The sequence below is a fragment of the Bicyclus anynana genome, chromosome 4 (assembly GCF_947172395.1).
Source record: "Bicyclus anynana chromosome 4, ilBicAnyn1.1, whole genome shotgun sequence".
Taxonomy (NCBI): Eukaryota; Metazoa; Arthropoda; class Insecta; order Lepidoptera; family Nymphalidae; genus Bicyclus; species Bicyclus anynana.
The window spans coordinates 6,654,830-6,675,646 of NC_069086.1; the positions used below are offsets into that span (position 1 = coordinate 6,654,830).

The 20,817-nt window shown below is 41.3% G+C and overlaps 1 protein-coding gene across 1 annotated transcript in view; it reads right to left on the reverse strand.

Moving 5' to 3' along the window:
- Positions 1-140: 140 nt before the first annotated feature.
- Positions 141-20,817, reverse strand: part of LOC112058415 (E3 ubiquitin-protein ligase TRIP12) — a 50,114-nt gene continuing 29,437 nt past the window's right edge. Inside the window, exons 25-39 of the mRNA XM_052891463.1 lie at positions 20,451-20,629; positions 19,893-20,076; positions 18,900-18,997; positions 18,297-18,425; positions 17,122-17,246; positions 15,306-15,458; positions 12,843-13,051; positions 12,074-12,165; positions 6,635-6,857; positions 5,708-6,166; positions 4,947-5,135; positions 4,154-4,322; positions 2,628-2,744; positions 1,745-1,924; positions 141-929 (exon numbers count right to left, since the gene is read on the reverse strand). Of these exons, the coding sequence (XP_052747423.1) occupies positions 733-929; positions 1,745-1,924; positions 2,628-2,744; positions 4,154-4,322; positions 4,947-5,135; positions 5,708-6,166; positions 6,635-6,857; positions 12,074-12,165; positions 12,843-13,051; positions 15,306-15,458; positions 17,122-17,246; positions 18,297-18,425; positions 18,900-18,997; positions 19,893-20,076; positions 20,451-20,629 (2,703 nt within the window). The 3' untranslated portion in view covers positions 141-732. The remainder of the gene's footprint in view (positions 930-1,744; positions 1,925-2,627; positions 2,745-4,153; positions 4,323-4,946; positions 5,136-5,707; positions 6,167-6,634; positions 6,858-12,073; positions 12,166-12,842; positions 13,052-15,305; positions 15,459-17,121; positions 17,247-18,296; positions 18,426-18,899; positions 18,998-19,892; positions 20,077-20,450; positions 20,630-20,817) is intronic.

The following is a 20,817-nucleotide window of genomic DNA, read 5'->3' on the forward strand; positions in this document are numbered from 1 at the left end:
CCTTACTACAATAAATGTTTTTTAATGTCCTTTTGCCAGGTGGAATGTGAACATTGGGCGGACACCATGTTATTGTTAACAACAGTTCTACCGATGTAGGAAAAGTTCAGCAGATAGTGAAATGAAAGAAAACACAGCACTTGTTCAATGTAGTTTACATGGTTTTATTGAAATTGTTACATATTAAATTTTGCACTTTTCTTTATTCATTTACGACTCTTAAACTTTAATCAAAACATACACCGTTTGGTATTAAATGCTAGTATTTAGCGCATAATGGGCTCACAAGGTGACAATGGTATTTCGTAATGTAGCTTATGTAGTAAAATATACGGTAGATATATGTGGCGACCGCTTGGAAATCCTCTAATCGGGCAAGACTATATATATTCCGCTTTCGTTCAAAAAGGACCCAATCTCCGTCGCACACTTAAATTAACATGTCGAGTTATTCCTCTAGTTAAAGAAATATACAAAGCAGTTACATTTAAATTAACACAAAATATAACTATTAACATATCCTCTGTAATCTAAAATCAATCTAAAAGAAAACAAAATATTAAAACAGCACTTTCAGTGTCCATCACAATAGGAAATTAAAAAAAAAACACTCTGATTGCACATATAGACAGTCTTCCCGAGCTTACACTTACAACACAAGTATGCACGAGGTCACTGACCGCACGCACGCGGGGTCGTGCGAGGTCGTGCGGGACAGGCGCCAGGGGCACTTCACGAGAGGTGGAACGAGTGCTGCCCCTCGGAGGCGGCGAGGCGGAGCTTGGCGCGCATGACCTCCGCGCCGCTGTAGTCGGGCAGCTTGAGGTAGTTGACGCACGTCATCACCGACGGCAGATACTCGTCGGGGTCCAGCGACGACTCCAGCGACTTGCGCACCACCGTCAGCGGCGGGTTCAGCGCCTTGAAACCTGACGACACGTATATAACACTAAAATATATGATACTAGCAGAATCGCGCGGTTCCCGTAGGAATAAGAGGATAATAACCTACAGCATAACATATAGTTCGAAGAGCCGATGGACGTTGGGGTCCCAAAGTGCTGGAATGGTGACCCCGCACTAGTAAGCGCAGTGTTGGCCGACCCCCCACCAGGTGGACTGACGACATCAAGCGAGTCGCAGGGATTCGCTGGATGCAGGTGGCTCAGTATCGTGATGTTTGGAAGTCCCTACAAAAGGCCTATGACCTGCAGTGGACGTCCATCGGCTGATATGATGATGATGAACCTACAGCACTAAGGGATAGTGTAGCTTGCAAACAGTGAAATAATTTTTCAAATCGGTTCAGTAGTTGTTGTTGTTGTTAGGCACCACGAGATATGTAGAAGAGCGTTATAGATAAATAATTAAAGCCAGAAATTTTTCCAATTACAGAATAATAAACAAAGAGGCCTGTCCTGTTTAGACAAAGCTTTAGTATTAATTTTGACAACCAGAAAGTTATTTCGAAGGACAACCTGACTGCTCTGCTGTAATAAAAATTAACTAAAACTAAAATAGTTGATTAAATATATGTAATTAAAACAGTCTGAGAATAAAGGCTAATTTAATTTTTTATTTAGTATTAAGTTAAATGTTTTCTTACGTTATTTTGGCTGTATTGTTTGATTTATTAATTCACCCCCAACCCGCATTGGATCAGAATGGATGTGAATAAAATAAAAATGTGCAAGCACAAACAACAAATCATTGTACTGGATGACTATAACATCGGTTACTTTACCTCCAGTGGGTAGTCGAGGGCTTCCAGTAACGAATTGCAAGAAAAGTCGTTGCTCCTCGCGATTGTAGGACGCTAGTATGTCGATCAGCATGCATATTGCTCGCGACTCCGAGTTGTAGCCGTGGTCGGGCCGAATACAGTCCGCCAGCATCCTCGGCTCCCATCGCTGATCGCGACCACCTAGTAAAAATTTATCATTTGTTACTTTTTATCCATTTACCAGTAGACGCCGCGCGGTTTCACCCGCGTGGTTCCCGTTTCCGTAGGAATAAGGGGATAAAGTACAGCCTATAGTCTTCCTCGATAAATGGGCTATTTAACACTGTAAGATTTTTTTGAAATCGGACCAATAGTTTCTGAGATTAGCGCGTTCAAACAAACAAACAAACTCTTCAGCTTTATAATATTAGTATAGATTTAGTAATAAATAGAAGTAGCAACACAAATGTAAATTACAAACAAATTAAAAAGAATTTAGTTATATGCAGCCAATTTTATTGACTAAATAGACTGGACTATATCAAATTAGTTTATATTATCTAGTACAGTAATAGTCCAGAATCTGTGGAACATTTTTACAATTTCATTACTATCAAGTTAGTTTTCCGTGAGTAGCTAACTGGGTTAGCAGGTAATAAAAATTTCTGATCGTCGGAACGAATTAATGTCCCACGCAATTTGTAGGACATTGTGTTACAAGTTGTATTACTATTAATTGAGCTCAATGAATAGTTATGCAACTTGTAGTTATATAACAAATTAATTGAGCAATAACTCAAGAATTAAGATGTTTCTGGATATACTTGACCACTCTCTAATTGCCATTGACTGACACAAAAAAGAAATTTCATATCTAAGTTTAAAAAAAATAACAACAACATACCTGATGGACTTCCACAAAATACTTGCTCTAACTCCTCTGGGTAGAATATCTTTAAATTGTTTAAAGGGAATACTGATTCAAATCCTTCCTTGAATGCCTCCATCTGCTTGGTAACGCCTATGAAACGAAACAGAAAAATCCAGTTAACGTTTAACTGACAACACTATTTTAACAAAAAGACAGAAGAAGCATTTATTTATTTATAACCTCTGTATATACATGTATATTCTTATCTACCACATGGATATCATTAATATCAATAGATGCAGTCGACTCAGTCGAGTCCCAGATTTGGAATGCCCTTCTTACAACACAAATGATAAACTCACACATCGAAAATATTTAACATCATTAAATATATTCTGTGTCCATACATTGCACACAACTATAAATTTGACTCACAATACACACACGCGTATTTTCACACAGACTACCAAACACATCACTTAGACTATCCACAGAATATATATACATAGAATATTCGATTTCTTGATCGATTTTTTGCTGTTCCCGTCAAAAGAATCGATTCTTTTTAGAAATTTTTTTTTTCAAATTTGAAAAAAACTAAGGTAGAAACGTTATTCCATCTTTTACTATACTACAAGTTTTTGGCCGTTTTTTATGCCATTCAACCACACAAACCGGCATTTTTAGGGAGCTCTTTACACGACGAAAACGATTACAACAATGAAACATCGATTCTATAGCAACAATTTTTATAGACGCGTTAGATCATTGCTTTTTGATCTTTGCCAGAGGGGTAACGGTTAGCGAGGCAGGTCCTGTTATTAATGGTCGAAGGATATGGGTATCAAAGTCAAGGGCTCATCAAGAGCATTTCAAAATGGTAGATCATGGCCATATAAAAAAAACCTACGATTAGAAAAACGTTATTTATTAATCGCTATACAAAATACGCGAGGCGGATGACCTATGTACGAGCACGTTAGGCAGTCGGGCTTTTTTTTATTTTTTTGTAATTATTGTCATTAAGTAAATAAATAGACATCTACAGTAGGCATATGCTCTCCAAATATGCCTCTGCTTTCCTTCAGGTAAGATTATAATGTAGTGAAGCGCATAGAATAAAAAAGAGCTCCCAAAAATGCCGGTTTGTTTAGTAAAAGATGGAGTAATGTTTCATTTGTAACTATTTCTACCATAATTTTATCAAATTTGTAATAAAAACGATTTCTAAAAAGAATCGATTCTTTTGACGGAACAGCAAAAAATCGATCAAGTAATCGAACATACTATATATATATTCTGTGGATGATCTAAGCGATGTCAGAGGCGTTGAGTTGGTTAGTCTGTGTAAAAATTACACGTGTATGTATTGCGAGTCAATTATATAGTTGTGTGTAGTGTATGGACACAGAATATACTTAATGATGTTAAATGTTTTCGATGTGTGAGTTTACCTCGTCCCCCTCAAAAAACGACAGACTTTTTTGTTGGTGAATTTGGGTGCGAAACAGGTCCATTCTTTTTAATGGTCTAAGGTGTATATTTATGTTATAGCTTACCCTCGTAGAGCAGCCAGTGCGTGACGAGCGCGATGTAGTCGTGCAAGTTGTGCGCGGTGACGGGCAGGTCGCGCCCGCCGCGCCGCAGCTCCGTGCAGCCGTCGCCCGGCAGGATGAAGTCCAGCCCCAGCTCCTCGATGGGGCAGCCGTCCAGCTCCAGCCCGTTTATCTGAGGGAGATAAGTTCGTTAGCACTGTCCCTTATGTAATTTGACAGGTCACAATGAATATGTTATTATTTACGCTCAACATGCGACCAAGCATATCTCGTAGCGAGAAATAGACAAATTTCAACCAATAGCATTGTAGCCAGTAATACCGCTGTAATTTTCATTGTCTTCGTTCGTTGAGAAGGAAGAGGTGGAACTGGGACAACAACGCTGCTCGCTCACCAGCAGTGGCACATCGTCACCCTTGCGCACTCACCATGTGGTTGCGCTGGTCGGGCGTGTGCCTGGTGTCGGCGGCGAGCGCGCGCGCGCGGTCCGCCACGCGCCGCAGCCGGCACAGCGAGCGCCACAGCTCGGGCGCCACGTGCCGCACGTCGCTGAGCCCCAGCCAGCCCTGCTCGCTCACCAGCAGCGGCACATCGTCACCCTTGCGCACTCACCATGTGGTTGCGCTGGTCGGGCGTGTGCCTGGTGTCGGCGGCGAGCGCGCGCGCGCGGTCCGCCACGCGCCGCAGCCGGCACAGCGAGCGCCACAGCTCGGGCGCCACGTGCCGCACGTCGCTGAGCCCCAGCCAGCCCTGCTCGCTCACCAGCAGCGGCACATCGTCACCCTTGCGCACTCACCATGTGGTTGCGCTGGTCGGGCGTGTGCCTGGTGTCGGCGGCGAGCGCGCGCGCGCGGTCCGCCACGCGCCGCAGCCGGCACAGCGAGCGCCACAGCTCGGGCGCCACGTGCCGCACGTCGCTGAGCCCCAGCCAGCCCTGCTCGCTCACCAGCCAGCGGTACATCGTCACCGACAGCGGAATATCCACCTGAGGATACGCGTTTTTGTTACAGTAATAGTTGACAGAACACGCAGACAACAAATAAATCCATGATTTGCTAGACGTCATCATCGCTGATCTGTTATTACATCAGCGAATAAAATCTTCAGACTGGTACACGACAATGCTGATTGGTGGCAGAATAGCATCGTTACTTGCAACAGCAATACTAGAGTTCCTTAATGATAAAGGTGCTTGGAGACCATTGGATCAGATCCACCTTCACACAAGAAGTAAAACTATTAGAAATTGTAATGTTGTCGTCAATTGTAAATTACAATACTGTATGGTTTTTTTTACAAAAGAGCAATTGTTAAGTTTTTTGCCAGTTTCTTCTCAGCAAAACCAGCCTTCCAAACCAGTGATAGAATCTTTGCAAATAGTCAGTCAACTGACGTATCAAAAGTGCTTGTAAACTGTGCCTACGTGAAATAAATGTTTTTTTTTTTTTTTGATTTTTAGATGTAATGCAAAACCACAATTGCACCAGTCAAGACACTTTTCTGTCATTTTTTTTTCAAACAACTAAAGTTAAAGAATAAAATTACTTGTAAACCCACCATTCTAGAATCCATCACAGCCTTTGCCATAAACTTGCCGAGAAACCGGAATTTCGCTTTGACCCTCGACAAATGTGATGCCCTGGCGTTGCGGCCTACGGCCTGGGGGAAGAGGCCGCAGGGCCACGTGACGTAGGTGGCGTCGGGCGCGGGCGACGGGATCAGCGTCTCCTTCTCCAGCTCCGAGGGCTCCGGGGAGCGATCCTCGTCGAGGTTGAGGGCGTCGCGCACGGAGGAGGCGAGCCGAGCCGCCGCGTCGGCCGACCGGTCCGTCACCAGCGGCGGCTGGCTCTTGACGATCTCGCCGCCGAACGACGTCGGCTTCTGTTTGAAGTTCTCGCTGCCGTGCCACAGGTCCAGGTCGGCGCGCTGCAACTCCTGCGACACCAGCGCGTAGAACTCCAGCGTCGGCCCGAGACCGGTGCCCACTTCGTTCTCGTATTGAATTTCAAGAAGTGCCTGAAATTGTACCAGGGTAATTTATTAAAAACATAAGCATTTCATTAACAGTCATATCAACAGAAATTATGTTTCTATGAATAATGGAGATAACATAAGTTAAGCTAAAAAATACTATAACCCAGAGCCAAAGTAGAGCAAATTATTAAAATAAAATGGAATGTGCTTTACCTCACAACTGGAGTGTAAAGCTTCTTTCAAAAATAATACATGAAAGAGAAACATAAAAATAATAATCAATAATTACCAATAAAATATTACTCCATTTTATATCTTTAGTTTTTAAAATATTTAAAATCCATTTTTCTTGAATAATATTGAAAGTTATTACTAATGCGACGCTTTGTCTTAAGTCTTAACTTTGTACTTGGAGCGGCTATCGACGACGTCGTGTCCGTGTTCCTATCTGCCTATTATTCTTTGATCTGTGGCCTCTACTAAATATTATGTCGGCAAGGTGTAACTCACCTTGGAGTGCGCGAACTCGTGCATGACGTGCTCGGCCTGGCGCAGCACGCTGTGGCGCTGCACGGTGCGCTTGCGGCGGTCGAGGCGCGGCGCCACGCGCTCATCCGCGCCCGCCGCCGCGCGCTCGCCGCCCGCCTCCAGCAGCCGCTGCAGCGCGCGGTCGCGGTCGAACGACACCACGTAGAACAGCAGGTGGCGCACCTCGAACGGGAACACGAACGGGCTGCGACACACACATACACACAATCATTACCACTCCTTGTGAACACAAACACAATACAGTAAAACCCGCTTAAGACGATTAAAACGATTTCCCGTATAATACGTCATTTGACGCCAGTGCCTACAACTTGAGACATGTTTTCATACATTTCCTAACGCATAATACGATTCGTTATCCCGTTTAATACGCCTACACGTGACACGCATGTAATTCCAAATGCGACAAATAAATTACAAGAGATAGATTAGGACATAATAAAGGTCCTTAAACAAGGTTGCAGGATACGACTAATACATGATATCTTAAAGAACTGAAAGACCCTGACAGCAAACGACCCTTGACAGATGCAATTCTTAAATGAAAATTTTGAAAACGCACTGCAAAAGTAAAATTTAATTGAAAATTTCGTAATTGCTAATGCATCAAATCTCTGCCAATCCGCATTGGGCCAGCGTGGTAGACTATTGGCCCTAACCCTTCTCATTCTGAGAGGAGACTCGAGTTCAGCAGTGAGCCGAATATGGGTTGATAATGATGAATGCATCAAAATCATTTTGTCTTCTTTTTTGAGAAGCATAATTAGGTAGTCTTTACACCAAATACACTATTTTTTATAACTATGTATGTGTACATTTATAGTTGTTATATTTTTCACTATCCCCCACCCAAAGCCCGTATAAAATACGCTTTCCCGTCTAAGACACGTTATTAGTTGGGTCCCTCGGGTTCTACTGTATACTGAAAATCAGTGCTGTATGCTTTTTTTGCATACGGGGAGCATATAGCAATATGCTGAGCTAGGACCTTTTTCTAGGTTATGTCACATATCGCAAGGTATTTATTTATTCTTAAATAATTGTGATGTGTGGCATGATGTAGTAATAAGTATATATTTCTTTCTTTCTTGCAATATTCATTGTGCGTCTAACTGTCCATGCACCATAGTAGCACACACAAATTTTGCCTGTTCGCAATGTTCCTATATATGCTATACATTTTATTGTTATATTTCAAAAACAGGAAATAATAGGAGATTGTTATATAAGGGGCTAAGAAGATTCATTATATACGAGGTAATTTTACCACCCGAGCCGCAAGTCGAGGCCGCTCAATAGATACCGTTGTCATCATTTTTTTTGCCCCATGTGTTACAATCTATTTTTGATAGAAAATAATTCAGTACAGTATTCAATGAAAAAAATGCATCCATTCCACAGACAAGAATTCATTTCATGCATTTAGTTCAAATTTTATTTTTTTTATTTATTTATGACTGGCTGACGCCGCGCGGTTTCACCCGCGTGGTTACCGTGTCTGTAGGAATATGGGGATAATATATAGCGATAAATAGGCTGGGACAAATCGGACCAGTAGTTCCTGAGATTAGCGCGTCCAAACAAACAAACTATTCAGCTTTATAATATTAGTATAGATGATTCTATTTACGAATAAAACCTTCTTCGTTTTGTTGAGAACATTATTTTAGTATGATTATTGATGATGCTTATGTTATACAACTTGACATACCATCACAGCGATGCATTTTTTTATTTTGACATGAATAAGTTTATCTCATCTTATTCGTTGACTAAAGATAATTTATATCTGCCAAAAAAATGTAAGCAGCATGTTGCCTCTCTGTTGGCTTACAACTTAAACGAGTCAGTTACAAGTGTTGTAACACAGTCTATTGACATTAATATGACATGTAATAATAGTAGTTATGTTTCTATTAACCAGAGTACGAATGATAGTACTGTCTCAATTGTTAATTGTAATTTAACCGATCCAGTTACAAGTATTGTAACGCAGTCTTTTGACATTTTTACAACCTGTACTAATAGTACAAATATTTCTATACCTGACTGCAGTACCAATCCTGGTACTGTTACAATTGAAAATTTTTTAAACTAGAAGATACGACAACGGAGATGCACTGTAACATTAACCTTGTACACCAAAACATACAGAGCATCAACGGCAAGGAGTTAGAAGTTGAACTATTTGTAGAAAAATTCAATATACACATATTATGTATTACGGAGCATTGGCTCACTAACTCACAGCTGTCAGTTCTTAATATTAATAATTATTCATTGTCAAGTGTGTTCTTCAGAAGGGCTGGTCATGGTGGCTCCTTAATTTTCTTACATAATAACTTAAAATGTAAGGATAGAAAAGATATAGTTCGTCTTTCTGTGGAATGCATTGTTGAACTTTCTTGTGTGGAGTTGGAACAAATTATTATAGTATGCGTGTACAGACCCCCTCCTGCTGACTTTGATCAATTTGAAGAGGTAATGGAAGATGTAATGAGGCGATTGTGCACATCTTCCAAACAAATACTGATTTGCGGCGATTTTAATGTTGATATTCTAACAGAAAACTCAAAATCTGTTAGATTTCTTAACTTATTTAAATGTTTTGATTTGATGCATGCTTTTAACGAACCTACTAGGATAACCGCAACTTCAGGTACCTGTCTGGATAATATATTTTATAATTGTGTGCTTGAGAGAAAGAAGATAATAAATAAATTAAGCTCTGATCATAGTGGTCAAATAATTACTATCTTAAATAATAAAACCAATAGCAATCAATGGGTAAAGTGTAGGCCAATAACTGAAAGTAAATTAAAGCGATTCAAAAACACAATTATTTCTAAAATTCCAAGTCTTGCATTTGAAAATAATCATCCAGACATGCTCTTTGGTACACTTTTCAAGACAATAGACAGAGAGTTTAGTAAAATTTTTAACTTCAAACGCATTAATGCTAGCCAAAAATTAAAGTTTAGCGAATGGGCTACTGTAGGCATTTACAAAAGTAGAGACAAACTGTACGAGTTGTACGAGCAAAAACAATATACTCAAACGCGAACTTATTTAGATTATGTCAAAAGTTACTCAAAAATTTTCAAACGTGTTTGTATTCTTGCGAAATCGTTACACATCAAACAGAAAATAATTGAGTCTGAGAACAAGATACAAACCACCTGGAATATAATTAATAGAGAATCAGGAAAAATCAAACCGCGGGATATCAGTTTTGAATTAATTGTTAATGACAAAAAGGTAAACACTGATATCGAGGTTGTTAATGCCTTTGAAGATTTTTTCCAGAATGTTCCTATCTTGTTAACTGATTCACTAGATTCGTCTGCTACGGAAGCCCAGAGACTATTAAGAGGCAATGTTAAAGAGTGCAACGTTCTTTTTGAATTTCACCACATAACTGTATCAGACATTAAAAAATCTTTCAATTTGTTAAAATTAAAAAGAACCGGAGATCTGTGGGGCATGTCAGTGAAAGTAATATCTAATATAATTGATGTAATTGCTCCCCACTTAGCTATTATTTTTAATGAATGCGTGGATTTGGGTATCTTTCCGAACCTAATGAAACATGGCAAACTGTTACCACTTTTTAAATCAGGTGACAAAACTGATGTTAATAATTATAGACCAATTACAATACTGCCAACACTTAGTAAGGTTTTTGAAAAAATCATTTTAAATCAACTTTTAAGTCATTTTAATTTAAATAATTTATTTCACCCTGAACAGTATGGTTTTACTAAAGGTCGCAGTACAACTGATGCAGGTGCTAAACTTTTAAAACATATATATGATGCATGGGAAAATGCTAAGAATGCTATTGGTGTATTTTGTGATTTGTCCAAAGCATTCGATTGTGTTGACCATAACATTCTTTTACTTAAGTTAAGCCACTATGGCATAAAAAGTGTTGCACTTGATCTCATCGCCTCTTATCTTAGTGATAGAACACAAAAGGTATGCATAAATGATTCAAAGTCTCGCGGTTTTTCTAACACAATGGGCGTCCCACAGGGTTCAATTCTGGGTCCTTTTCTATTCCTAGTGTACATAAACGATTTACCACACCATGTTAGCGGCATCTGTGAGATAGTACTGTTTGCTGACGACACATCCCTAATTTTTAAGAGTGACAGAAGTAAAGATAATTCCGACGATGTAAACCGTGCCATATCGCATGTGTCGCATTGATTCACTGTTAACAACTTACTTTTAAATGCAAAGAAAACTAAATGTATTGAGTTTTCATTACCAAATGTTATAAAATTAGATAAGTCTATAATGATCAATGGTGAAACACTAGAAATAGAGAATTCCACAGTTTTCCTGGGAGTGACCTTGGATTCTAAACTTCAGTGGGGTGCTCATATAGAAAAACTATCAGGTAAACTCAGCTCAGCTGCTTTTGCAGTGAGAAAAATAAGACAGTTTACTGATGTTGATACAGCTAGACTTGTTTATTTTGCGTACTTTCACAGCGTAATGTCTTACGGTATTTTGTTGTGGGGCAAGGCTGCTGATATACATTCTATATTTGTACTTCAAAAAAGAGCAATTCGAGCAATATATCAACTAAAATCACGCGAGTCCCTTCGTCAAAAGTTTAAAGAAATAGGCATTTTAACAGTAGCCTGTCAGTATATATATAACAGTATAGTTTATGTAAGACAAAATATTAATTTGTACAAACGAAAAGGAGATCTAAACCCACGTCTTACTAGACACGGGCATAAGTTAGTTATTTCTGCATATCGTCTCCAAAGAGTTAAAAAATCTTTTGTGGGTTTGGGTGTACTCTTCTATAACAAGATCCCCAAGACTGTGATGGACTTGCCAATGCACAACTTTAAGCAATGTGTTAAAAAACATTTACTTAGTCGAGGTTACTACACTATTGATGAGTTCCTTAACGACAAAGGTGCTTGGAGGCCATTGGATCAGCTTCCACCTTCACACAGGAAATAAAACTATAAGAAATTGTAATTTAATTGTTATCAAATGTAAATTGTAATACTGTATGACTTTTTTCAAAAGAGCAACTGTTGAGTTTCTTGCCGGTATCTTCTCAGCAGAACCTGCCTTCCGAACCGGTGGTAGAATCTTTACAAATAGTCAACTGACGTGTCAAAAGTGCTTGTAAACTGAGCCTACTTGAAATAAATGAATTTTGAATTTTGAATTTTGAATTTTGCTATTTAGGGATTAACCTTTTTCATTTTATAGTAGGCTGGTACGCGTAACAGACAACAAAATAAAAATAAATCTACTTTAGCCCCTAGAGCCTGAAATGGTTGTTTACTCCCGCTGTGAGACGATAACATAACAGCTTTTTGAATAATAGTAGTGAAAATGTAATCATGCCAGCTTTTTACAACTCACCATGCGTATGCAACTTTTTTCAACCAAGGAGGGAGGTTTCCAGTCATTATAACCAATGGGTCCTGAAGTTGTCGGTTGGCTTTCGCGGCGAGCTGTAACAAAAAAGTTTGTATTAAATACTGTGTTCCTATTTATCTGCGTTGTTCTGTATGCGGAAAACACTATCACGTTACCATGTTATTTTGTTTTTTGCGAATAATTGCGAATGCGATTATTCATTATTACGAATCTATGTAAAGTATACTTTGGATGAAAATACAAGTTCGATTGTATTTTATCGGTTCGCAGAAGAGACAGGTGTCTGGACCTGTTTATTACAGTACCTTAGATGTTTGGCTGTTTCAAATGTCAAAAGAATCGATTCTTTTTATAAATTGTTTTTATTACAAAATTTGATAAAATTAAACTTTAAATACTTTCAAATGAAACGTTTACTAACTAAACTAAACTAAACTTTTACTAAACTACAAGTTTTTGGCCGTTTTTTTTTGCCATTTAATTACACAAACTCTTTACACGACGAAAACGATTACAACAATGAAACATCGATTCTATACCAACATTTTTATAAACGCGTTAGATCATAGATTTTTGATCTTTGCCAGAGCGGTAACGGTTAGCGAGGCAGGTCCTGTTATTTAAATGGTCTAAGACTGTACCCCATACTATAACCCCACAGTTAATAATAGGGTAGTTGACACTATTTTTTAAAAGGATAGTAAATTGTTCATTAGCGTTATACTATATTGACTACATATACGTCATCGACCTTGGCGTTGACGAAGTCCGCGTTGGGCACCAGCGGGCGGTGGTCGGGCAGGCAGGCGGCGCGGTACAGCGTGTGCCAGTGCCGCGACAGCGCGTGCAGCGCGCGCAGCAGGCCCAGCGCCGGCAGCGACGCGTCGCGCACCTCGCTGGCGCCCAGCGCCGAGCGCAGCATCACCACCAGCGGCGCCGACCGCGGCGGCACTACGCCCTCTGTCGACACATACCAACACGTGCATTGTGAATTCCTTTTTTTTTTTTATTTTATACAAGTTAGCCCTTGACTACAATCTCACCTGATGGTAAGTGATGATGCAGTCTGAGATGGAAGCGGGCTAACTTGTTAGGAGGAGGATGAAAATCCACACCCCTTTTGGTTTCTACACGGCATCGTACCGGAACGCTAAATCGCTTGGCGGTACGTCTTTGCCGGTAGGGTGGTAACTAGCCACGGCCGAAGCCTCCCACCAGCCAGACCTGGACAAATTAAGAAAATCTCAATCTGCCCAGCCGGGGATCGAACCCAGGACCTCCGTCTTGTAAATCCACCGCGCATACCACTGCGCCACGGAGGCCGTCAAATATTACAAACTAATCGCCCGCGACTTCTTTCGCATGGAAACACGCGTGGCATATAATATACATTTGATCTTGTGTAATTTAAAACTGTAATAAAAGTATTGTATATTGGTACCAAAGAAACAGCAAAAGGAATCGAGGCAGACAGTTCTGAAGATGGGAGGACGAAATAAAGGCTGTAGCAGGGGAGGCGTGGACAAGGAAGGCGTTGAACAGATCTAAATGGAAAGAAATGGAGGCCTTTGGCAAAGTTGGGCAAACAAACAAAGATGCTTAAGACCTTAGAATAAGAAACTATATAAAATATGTACTAAGTTGTCTGAATAAACGCTATTATTATTATTATTAATTTAAAACTGTGATGCCTCAATACCTGTGAATATCAATGGTGATTGTGTTCAAAAATAAATACATGTGACAAATATTGTAGTTATTTGGATAACGATTATAGTATGCGCATTATCATCTGAGTCGTCCGGTCATAAAAGTCAAAAAAGATAGGAATGTGCAGCGCGCCTACCTGCGCACCCTAATTATCGATAAACGGCTACCTGCGCACGTGCTAATGATGAGTCAATAATGATTTGGACGATTCTGATTGGTCGGTTTCTAATGTAATTGCATTGCGTATTTTTTTTGCTATAAATGTGTTTACTGCAATTAAATAAATACATTCATGTGTTACTCGTTGCGCACTATGGATACTAATATATAATAAATTTGGCAGAAGACGAAGATTCTGATGATGAAGACTCAGATGAAGATTAATTTTATTTAGTTAATAATTATATAATATGAAATATGTATTATATTAAATCAAATATTGTTAATTTTTTTAATTTTGTGAACAAGATACGATAATAAACTTTACTTATCGATAATATGTCTTTCATTGTTACACCCTTCACTAGACGGCTCCATAAGACCCATAAGTGCAAGCGAGATAGATATAGAGAAATGATTTATGGCCCTAAGACTCAGTTGTTAATGCTATTAGTATAGTATCATGTTGATAAAAACACTTTCGCAAGGGACATTATATCTAGAGACCTCAGGGGACATGCTACTTGGACCCACGTTATATAGTTAGATAACTAATTGGCATACTGATACCGCTTAATGCACTAGTACACTCTTCACTTTACACTGTCCTGTAATAACTAAGGTAGATAAGGACCACGTCGAGCAAAAAAAAAAACATCCCTTCTGCAAATCGTTTTGGGTAGCCAAGTAAAGTAAAAAGTAAAAGTAAGTATCAAATGTAGTTTGATCACTAATTATGGAGGCCGACGTGTTGCAAACAGTGGTTGGTTGTTCCGACTCAAGTTTTCACTGACAAGAACAGGGAAATATTCAATCACATAACTTACACGATCATTAAGTTTCAAATGATTTAACAGACCTAGTGCTATTCTTCACCAAGAAAACTACCAAATTAACGCCCAATTAGTTTGTAGAGCCAGGACTTGGTCGCTAACTATGGGTCTCATAAGAAGGCTCAGAGTCACACAGCGGGCGATGGAACGAGCTATGTTAGGAGTATCTCTGCGTGATCGAATCAGAAATGAGGAGATCCGCAGAAGAACCAAAGTTACCGACATAGCTCAACAAGTTGCGAAGCTTAAGTGGCAATGGGCGGGTCACATAGTTCGAAGAGCCGATGGACGTTGGGGTTCCAAAGTGCTGAAATGGCGACCCTGCACTAGTAAGCGCAGTGTTGGCCGACCCCCCACCAGGTGGACTGTCGACATCAAGCGAGTCGCAGGGATTCGCTGGATGCAGGTGGCTCAGTATCGTGATGTTTGGAAGTCCCTACAAAAGGCCTATGTCCTGCAGTGGACGTCCATCGGCTGATATGATGATGATGATGATAGTTTGTCAGACTTACCGTTCCACAAGAGATCTGGTTTGCGCCTGGAGGAGACTTTATTGGGTTGCCCCTTGCCTTTGCGCGTGGCAGAAGCGTCGCTGCGCGGCGGCTCGCCCGCCTCTACCGCGCGGTAGTAGATGGTGTGGGTTTGCACCCAGATGCCGGCGTTCGCTGACAAACAAACAAACATTAAAATGCAAATTCAAAAATTCTAAATTAATTTTTCCAATTAGGCTTAGTTTACAAGCATTTTTGAAACGACAAGTCATGCCATGATTTAATGGTGGTAATTAAAGTTACGAGGGTTCCGATCGCGCTTAAAAGGTTTTTTTTTATTTTACCGTTATAGCTACCTATTATAGATTTCTGTAAATGCAATAAGTAAGCGTGAATCGAAAATCAAAATAGGGATGATGACAGTTTTTTAAATTGTATATAAATTAAGAGTACGCTAATAGTAAAGCAATTTTGTAAAAGGAACAGGGTATCTGCGATCATTACTTTCGGAGCTACAGGGATTTAAAGGGACAGATTTGCGGCGCTGCCGCGGGTCCCTGAAAAACGCCCCATACAAAATGGCACGAACTAATGACGTCGTAGGCAATGTAATGATCGTTAGATTTGTATGTGCGTACAAACAAAATTACTAATATCTTTGTTATTTGTGCGTTTATGTTTATAGTTCATGTATTAAAAAATGTCACATTTAATGTAAGGAAGCTAAAACTGTATGAATTTTCATCCCCATTGATTCCGCACTGAACACGTTCGGCTTACGCCTGTGCTGTGTACAATAACATTTGTCCGAGCGGCTTAACAAAATTTGCACAGTTTGGCATGTTTAAGGCTGCGGGCACGTAATTGGCGACGGCGGAGCGTGAGCGGGGCGACGCGACGGCGATGCATTCAAATGTATAGCAAAGTAAAGAGACGCGCACGAAACGGGCGAGAGCGGGAGAGAACGGTTGAGGAGCGGCGGCGGCACGGAAGCGACGGGAACAAATCAGTTTGATTTCGTCGCTTGCGCGGTTAGAATAGTGTTGTGTTTTTATAATACTTTATAATGGAAATCGATAATGAAGAGTTCATTTCGTGTATTTTATCTAAACCGGGTTTATGGGACAGTAAAAATGTTCACTCTACTCTAAAAACTACTCTAGTCCTACTCCGTCTAGACTACTCCGTCGTCGCCAGTTTCGTTCTCGCAGACTTACACAGTTCGGCATGTTTCAACGTCAGAACGGATTACAATTTTGGCGCACATTGGCTAATATGCCATGAAAATGATAAACACTATGTCTAAAGTGTGACTGACTGACCAGCTTGCACTATGTTGTGAATGTTCTAGGCATTAAAGCTCTCCTGTCTCTGTTATATAAAATGCACTCTTGGTTATGCAGTGAGAATGGTGACCCTAATTTGGATGAGATGGATCAAAAAAGAGTTACAAATGAAACACCTACTTACGAAAAATTTAATAAGTGGAGAAAATAACAACAAGTGCATTCACTTACGGGTGGTGTTTTTTAAACAATTATCTCCCATGTTTACCCCTCATACTCATTATTCAACTTCACAGTAGTCGGAAATTAAGTTACCGGGTAAAAGCATCTCCCCTAACATCCAAAGTTATAGCATTTTGTACCTACATTTAATTTTCAAATAAAATAAAACATTGAATACTGTACCGAGTTATTTTATTTTCTCGCAATCGTAGTGAAAAGAATTGTGTAACACGCGGGGCTAAACCCATTATAAACTCGGTTTCTATTTGGGTTTGGGTTGGTCAAACAATCTACTATTTATTAAGTATGTTAGAAGTTTAAAAACGCACCTATAGGCGTTTCCGTGTCAGTGTCGGCGTCTGTTTGCTCGCCGAACTGTCTGACTGCTTGGTACACTGTCATGTTGTAGGGGAGCACTGTATCGCCGATCAGGAACTCCAACTTGTGGTCCGAACTGAAATTAAATAATAATAATCATGATACTGTCAATCCAATACAAATTCATGCTCATCATTATCCACTCATATTCGGTTCACTCACTATGGGCCTCATAAGAAAGCTCAGAGTCACACAGCGGGTGATGGAACAAGCTATGCTCGGAGTATCTTTGCGTGATCGAATCAGAAATGAGGAGATCCGTAAAAGAACTAAGTCACCGACGTAGCTCCACGTGTCGCGAAGCTGAAGTGGCAAAGGGCAGGGCACATTGTTCGAAGAGCCAATGGCCGTTGGAGTCCCAAGATGCTGGAATGACGGCCCCGCACCAGAAAACGCAGTGTTGGTCGGTTGGTTGGTGGACTGACGACATCAAGCGAGTCGCAGGTATTCGCTGGATGCAGGCGGCTCAGTATCGTGATGTTTGGAAGTCCCTACAAAAGACCTATGTCCTGCAGTGGACGTCCATCGGCTGATATGATGATGATGATGATTCGGCTCACTGCTGATTTCGAGTCTCCTCTCAAAATGAGAGTGGTTAGGTCAAATAGTCCAACACGCTGGCCCAATGCGGATATGCAGACTTCACACACACACAGAGAATTAAGAAATATCTCTGGTATGCAGATTTTCTCACGATGTTTTTCCTTCACCGTTTGAGACAGGTGATATTTAAATTCTTAAAATGCACACAACTGAAAAGTTGGAGGTGCATGTCCCGGACCGGATTTAAACCGACACCCTCCAGAATCTCAGGCAGAGGTCATATCAACGGGGCTAACTACATGTTCAAACTGGCCATATTCAGAAATGGTATTGATTTTAGTTTAAAAAAAAAAGAATATTTGCCATAATATGTTTTAAATACGACTAACTAGCGGACGCCCGCGACTTCGTCCGAGTGAAATTTAGTTTTTTTTTTACAAATTTTTTACAAATCAATCATCCGCGAAAAGTCGTCGAACCCATGCGACAACGTCACCCAGGTCCGACAAAATACTGGGATAGCAAAATAAATAAATCATTATATAGTTAATAAAATGCTTATGTAGGTGAGCAGGGCACTAACTCGACGGGGTGGTGCGGCGGCGTGGCCAGCGCGTCGTCCACGTCGTCGTCGGACGCGGGCTCGTCGTCCGACTGCGCCGCGCACGCCTCGCGCGACCGCGCGCTCGCGTATCCGCGCTGAGCGAGGTATCTGTACACAGGAAAACGAGTGAGCTTTACACCACACGACTGAAGCAAAACTTATCTCAGAAATAAAAACAAAGCGCCATCTATGAGCCTCAGGCGTAACTGCAACGCAACAGCTTCTTAAATTGTACAAATTGTTTCAAAGTTCTCTAAGAACGCCATCTACTGGTAGTTTAAAATAACAAACACTGTTGCACTGTGCCTGTAGATGGCAGCAAGCATCTTAAAGGTTCGCCTGATTGCTTGTCATAACACATTCCCAAGTGAAGCTTGCGTAAAGAAGTTTTACTTCACTTGCTTGTCTGTAAAGTCGGCTTACGGTTTAGGTTACGTCGCAAGAATAAAATACTTTATTGCCGGAATGTGGTAATGTATAGATCTCAATACATTTGACATAGCGCTTTGAAAAACTAACAAAACCATGGTCAAGTGCATTTTAAACATTGCCATTAAATGTATATCATTTACATTAATTTACCTTTCGATTGCTTGCACTAAAGCTAAGGGGTCTATCCGCACAACACCACCTTTCCACTGCTTTAGGTTGGTGCATGAAGGATGTCGTTTGAGATCACACTGTAACATAAATAAAACGTATATTGTATTACGGTCGGTCATAATATTTTAAAGAACGTCTCAAATGATGCGCGGAGGAGACGGGGCGAGCGGGCAGGTAGTGCTACCGCACGGGGAACTGCTTCAATAAACCTATTTAGAAAAGATAAGCATCATGATATAATCTCGGGTGGACCAATAAAACTTGGATAAAACCCGGAATTAAGTTCGCTATCGCTATAACTATCATCAGAGCTGGACCTGGAGCTCACCAGCTGTTTTAAGGTCACGGCTTACAACTATAGCAAATACATTATCCTCCTTACGCAGTCGGGTAAAAAGTGTCGGTTCAACTTTTGGTCTTAATTTTTTCCGTCCAAACCCCTTTCGCAACGTACAATAAGGAACATCGTTCCAATGATAACCATTGCGTTTGGACGAAAGAGCTGGGACTGACACAACTGCGCAGCAAGAAGACAATATTGATGGAGAATATTGTCTTCTTCTTTTCACGAGATGTTATTGACGCATGTTAGGCCTGCAGGTGCGACACGCACGCGTGCACCTCGCCCACCAGCGCCGTGTGTAGACACTAAACAATGCCGCTCACCATGAGCTGGTGCGTGTTGAAGAACTTGAGCGCGGAGGTGGCGGGGCGCGCGGGCAGGTCGTGCACGCTCACGGGGAACTGCTCCAGGTGCGACACGCACGCGTGCACCTCGCCCACCGGCGCCGTGTGTAGACACTAAACAATGCCGCTCACCATGAGCTGGTGCGTGTTGAAGAACTTGAGCGCGGAGGTGGCGGGGCGCGCGGGCAGGTCGTGCACGCTCACGGGGAACTGCTCCAGGTGCGACACGCACGCGTGCACCTCGCCCACCGGCGCCGTGTGTAGACACTAAGCAATGCCGCTCACCATGAGCTGGTGCGTGTTGAAGAACTTGAGCGCGGAGGTGGCGGGGCGCGCGGGCAGGTCGTGCACGCGCACGGGGAACTGCTCCAGGTGCGACACGCACGCGTTCACTTTGCCCACGAGCGCCGATAGCGCACCCGCACCCACGGCGCCGATCACGCTCGCCTTTTCACGCCACTCGGGGTCGCTGCAATCAAAACACTTTCTAAATAAAAGAGTACAAGTCACATCAACACCAAAAGACACCAAAGTTGGCAAATAACTTTGTCGGCGCAAGTGTAAGGCGGGAAGGATATCCCGAGTAGTGAAGTTTACCGAGTTTTCAAAGGAACCTTAAAACCTGCACCCGGAGTCAGAAACTCATCGAAGTTATTCTTTGCTAGTGCTTTTCTATCAAATTTGAATTGTGAGACTTGATAAGGTTTCAATAATTATTGTGCTTGGCATTTAAATCACTTCTGATGTGAGCCCGTCTCAGTCAGTCCCGACAACCTAAATCACAACAGCACTGAGGAAATAAAATCAGTGTTAATATAAAATTACACTCTTTTAATTACTAACTCTGGCACTTGTGGCAGGTCGGCAAAGACGTGTAAGAAGAGTCGCAGGCGGTCCTCTGCGGCGGCCAGGTCGGAAGAGTCCCGGCCTTCGCCTTCGGCCTCGCGATCGCCCTCCGCGTCCTCCGCCGCCGCGCCCGTGAGGTACTGCAGCAAGGCGCTTAACACTCCCGAGTGGTTCACCTGGAAATATTGCAAAGTCAAAGCCCTGTTATGTCGTCTTATTTTTCCGATTACGTACATCCCCATTTATTTTTTTATAACACACGGTATCTCCACGACACAAATGGCGATTTGAGCAACTATTTTAATTATTTTGTCCAACCAATTCTTTTGTTAATATTGGTTATGAAAAACAGAGACCTAATGTT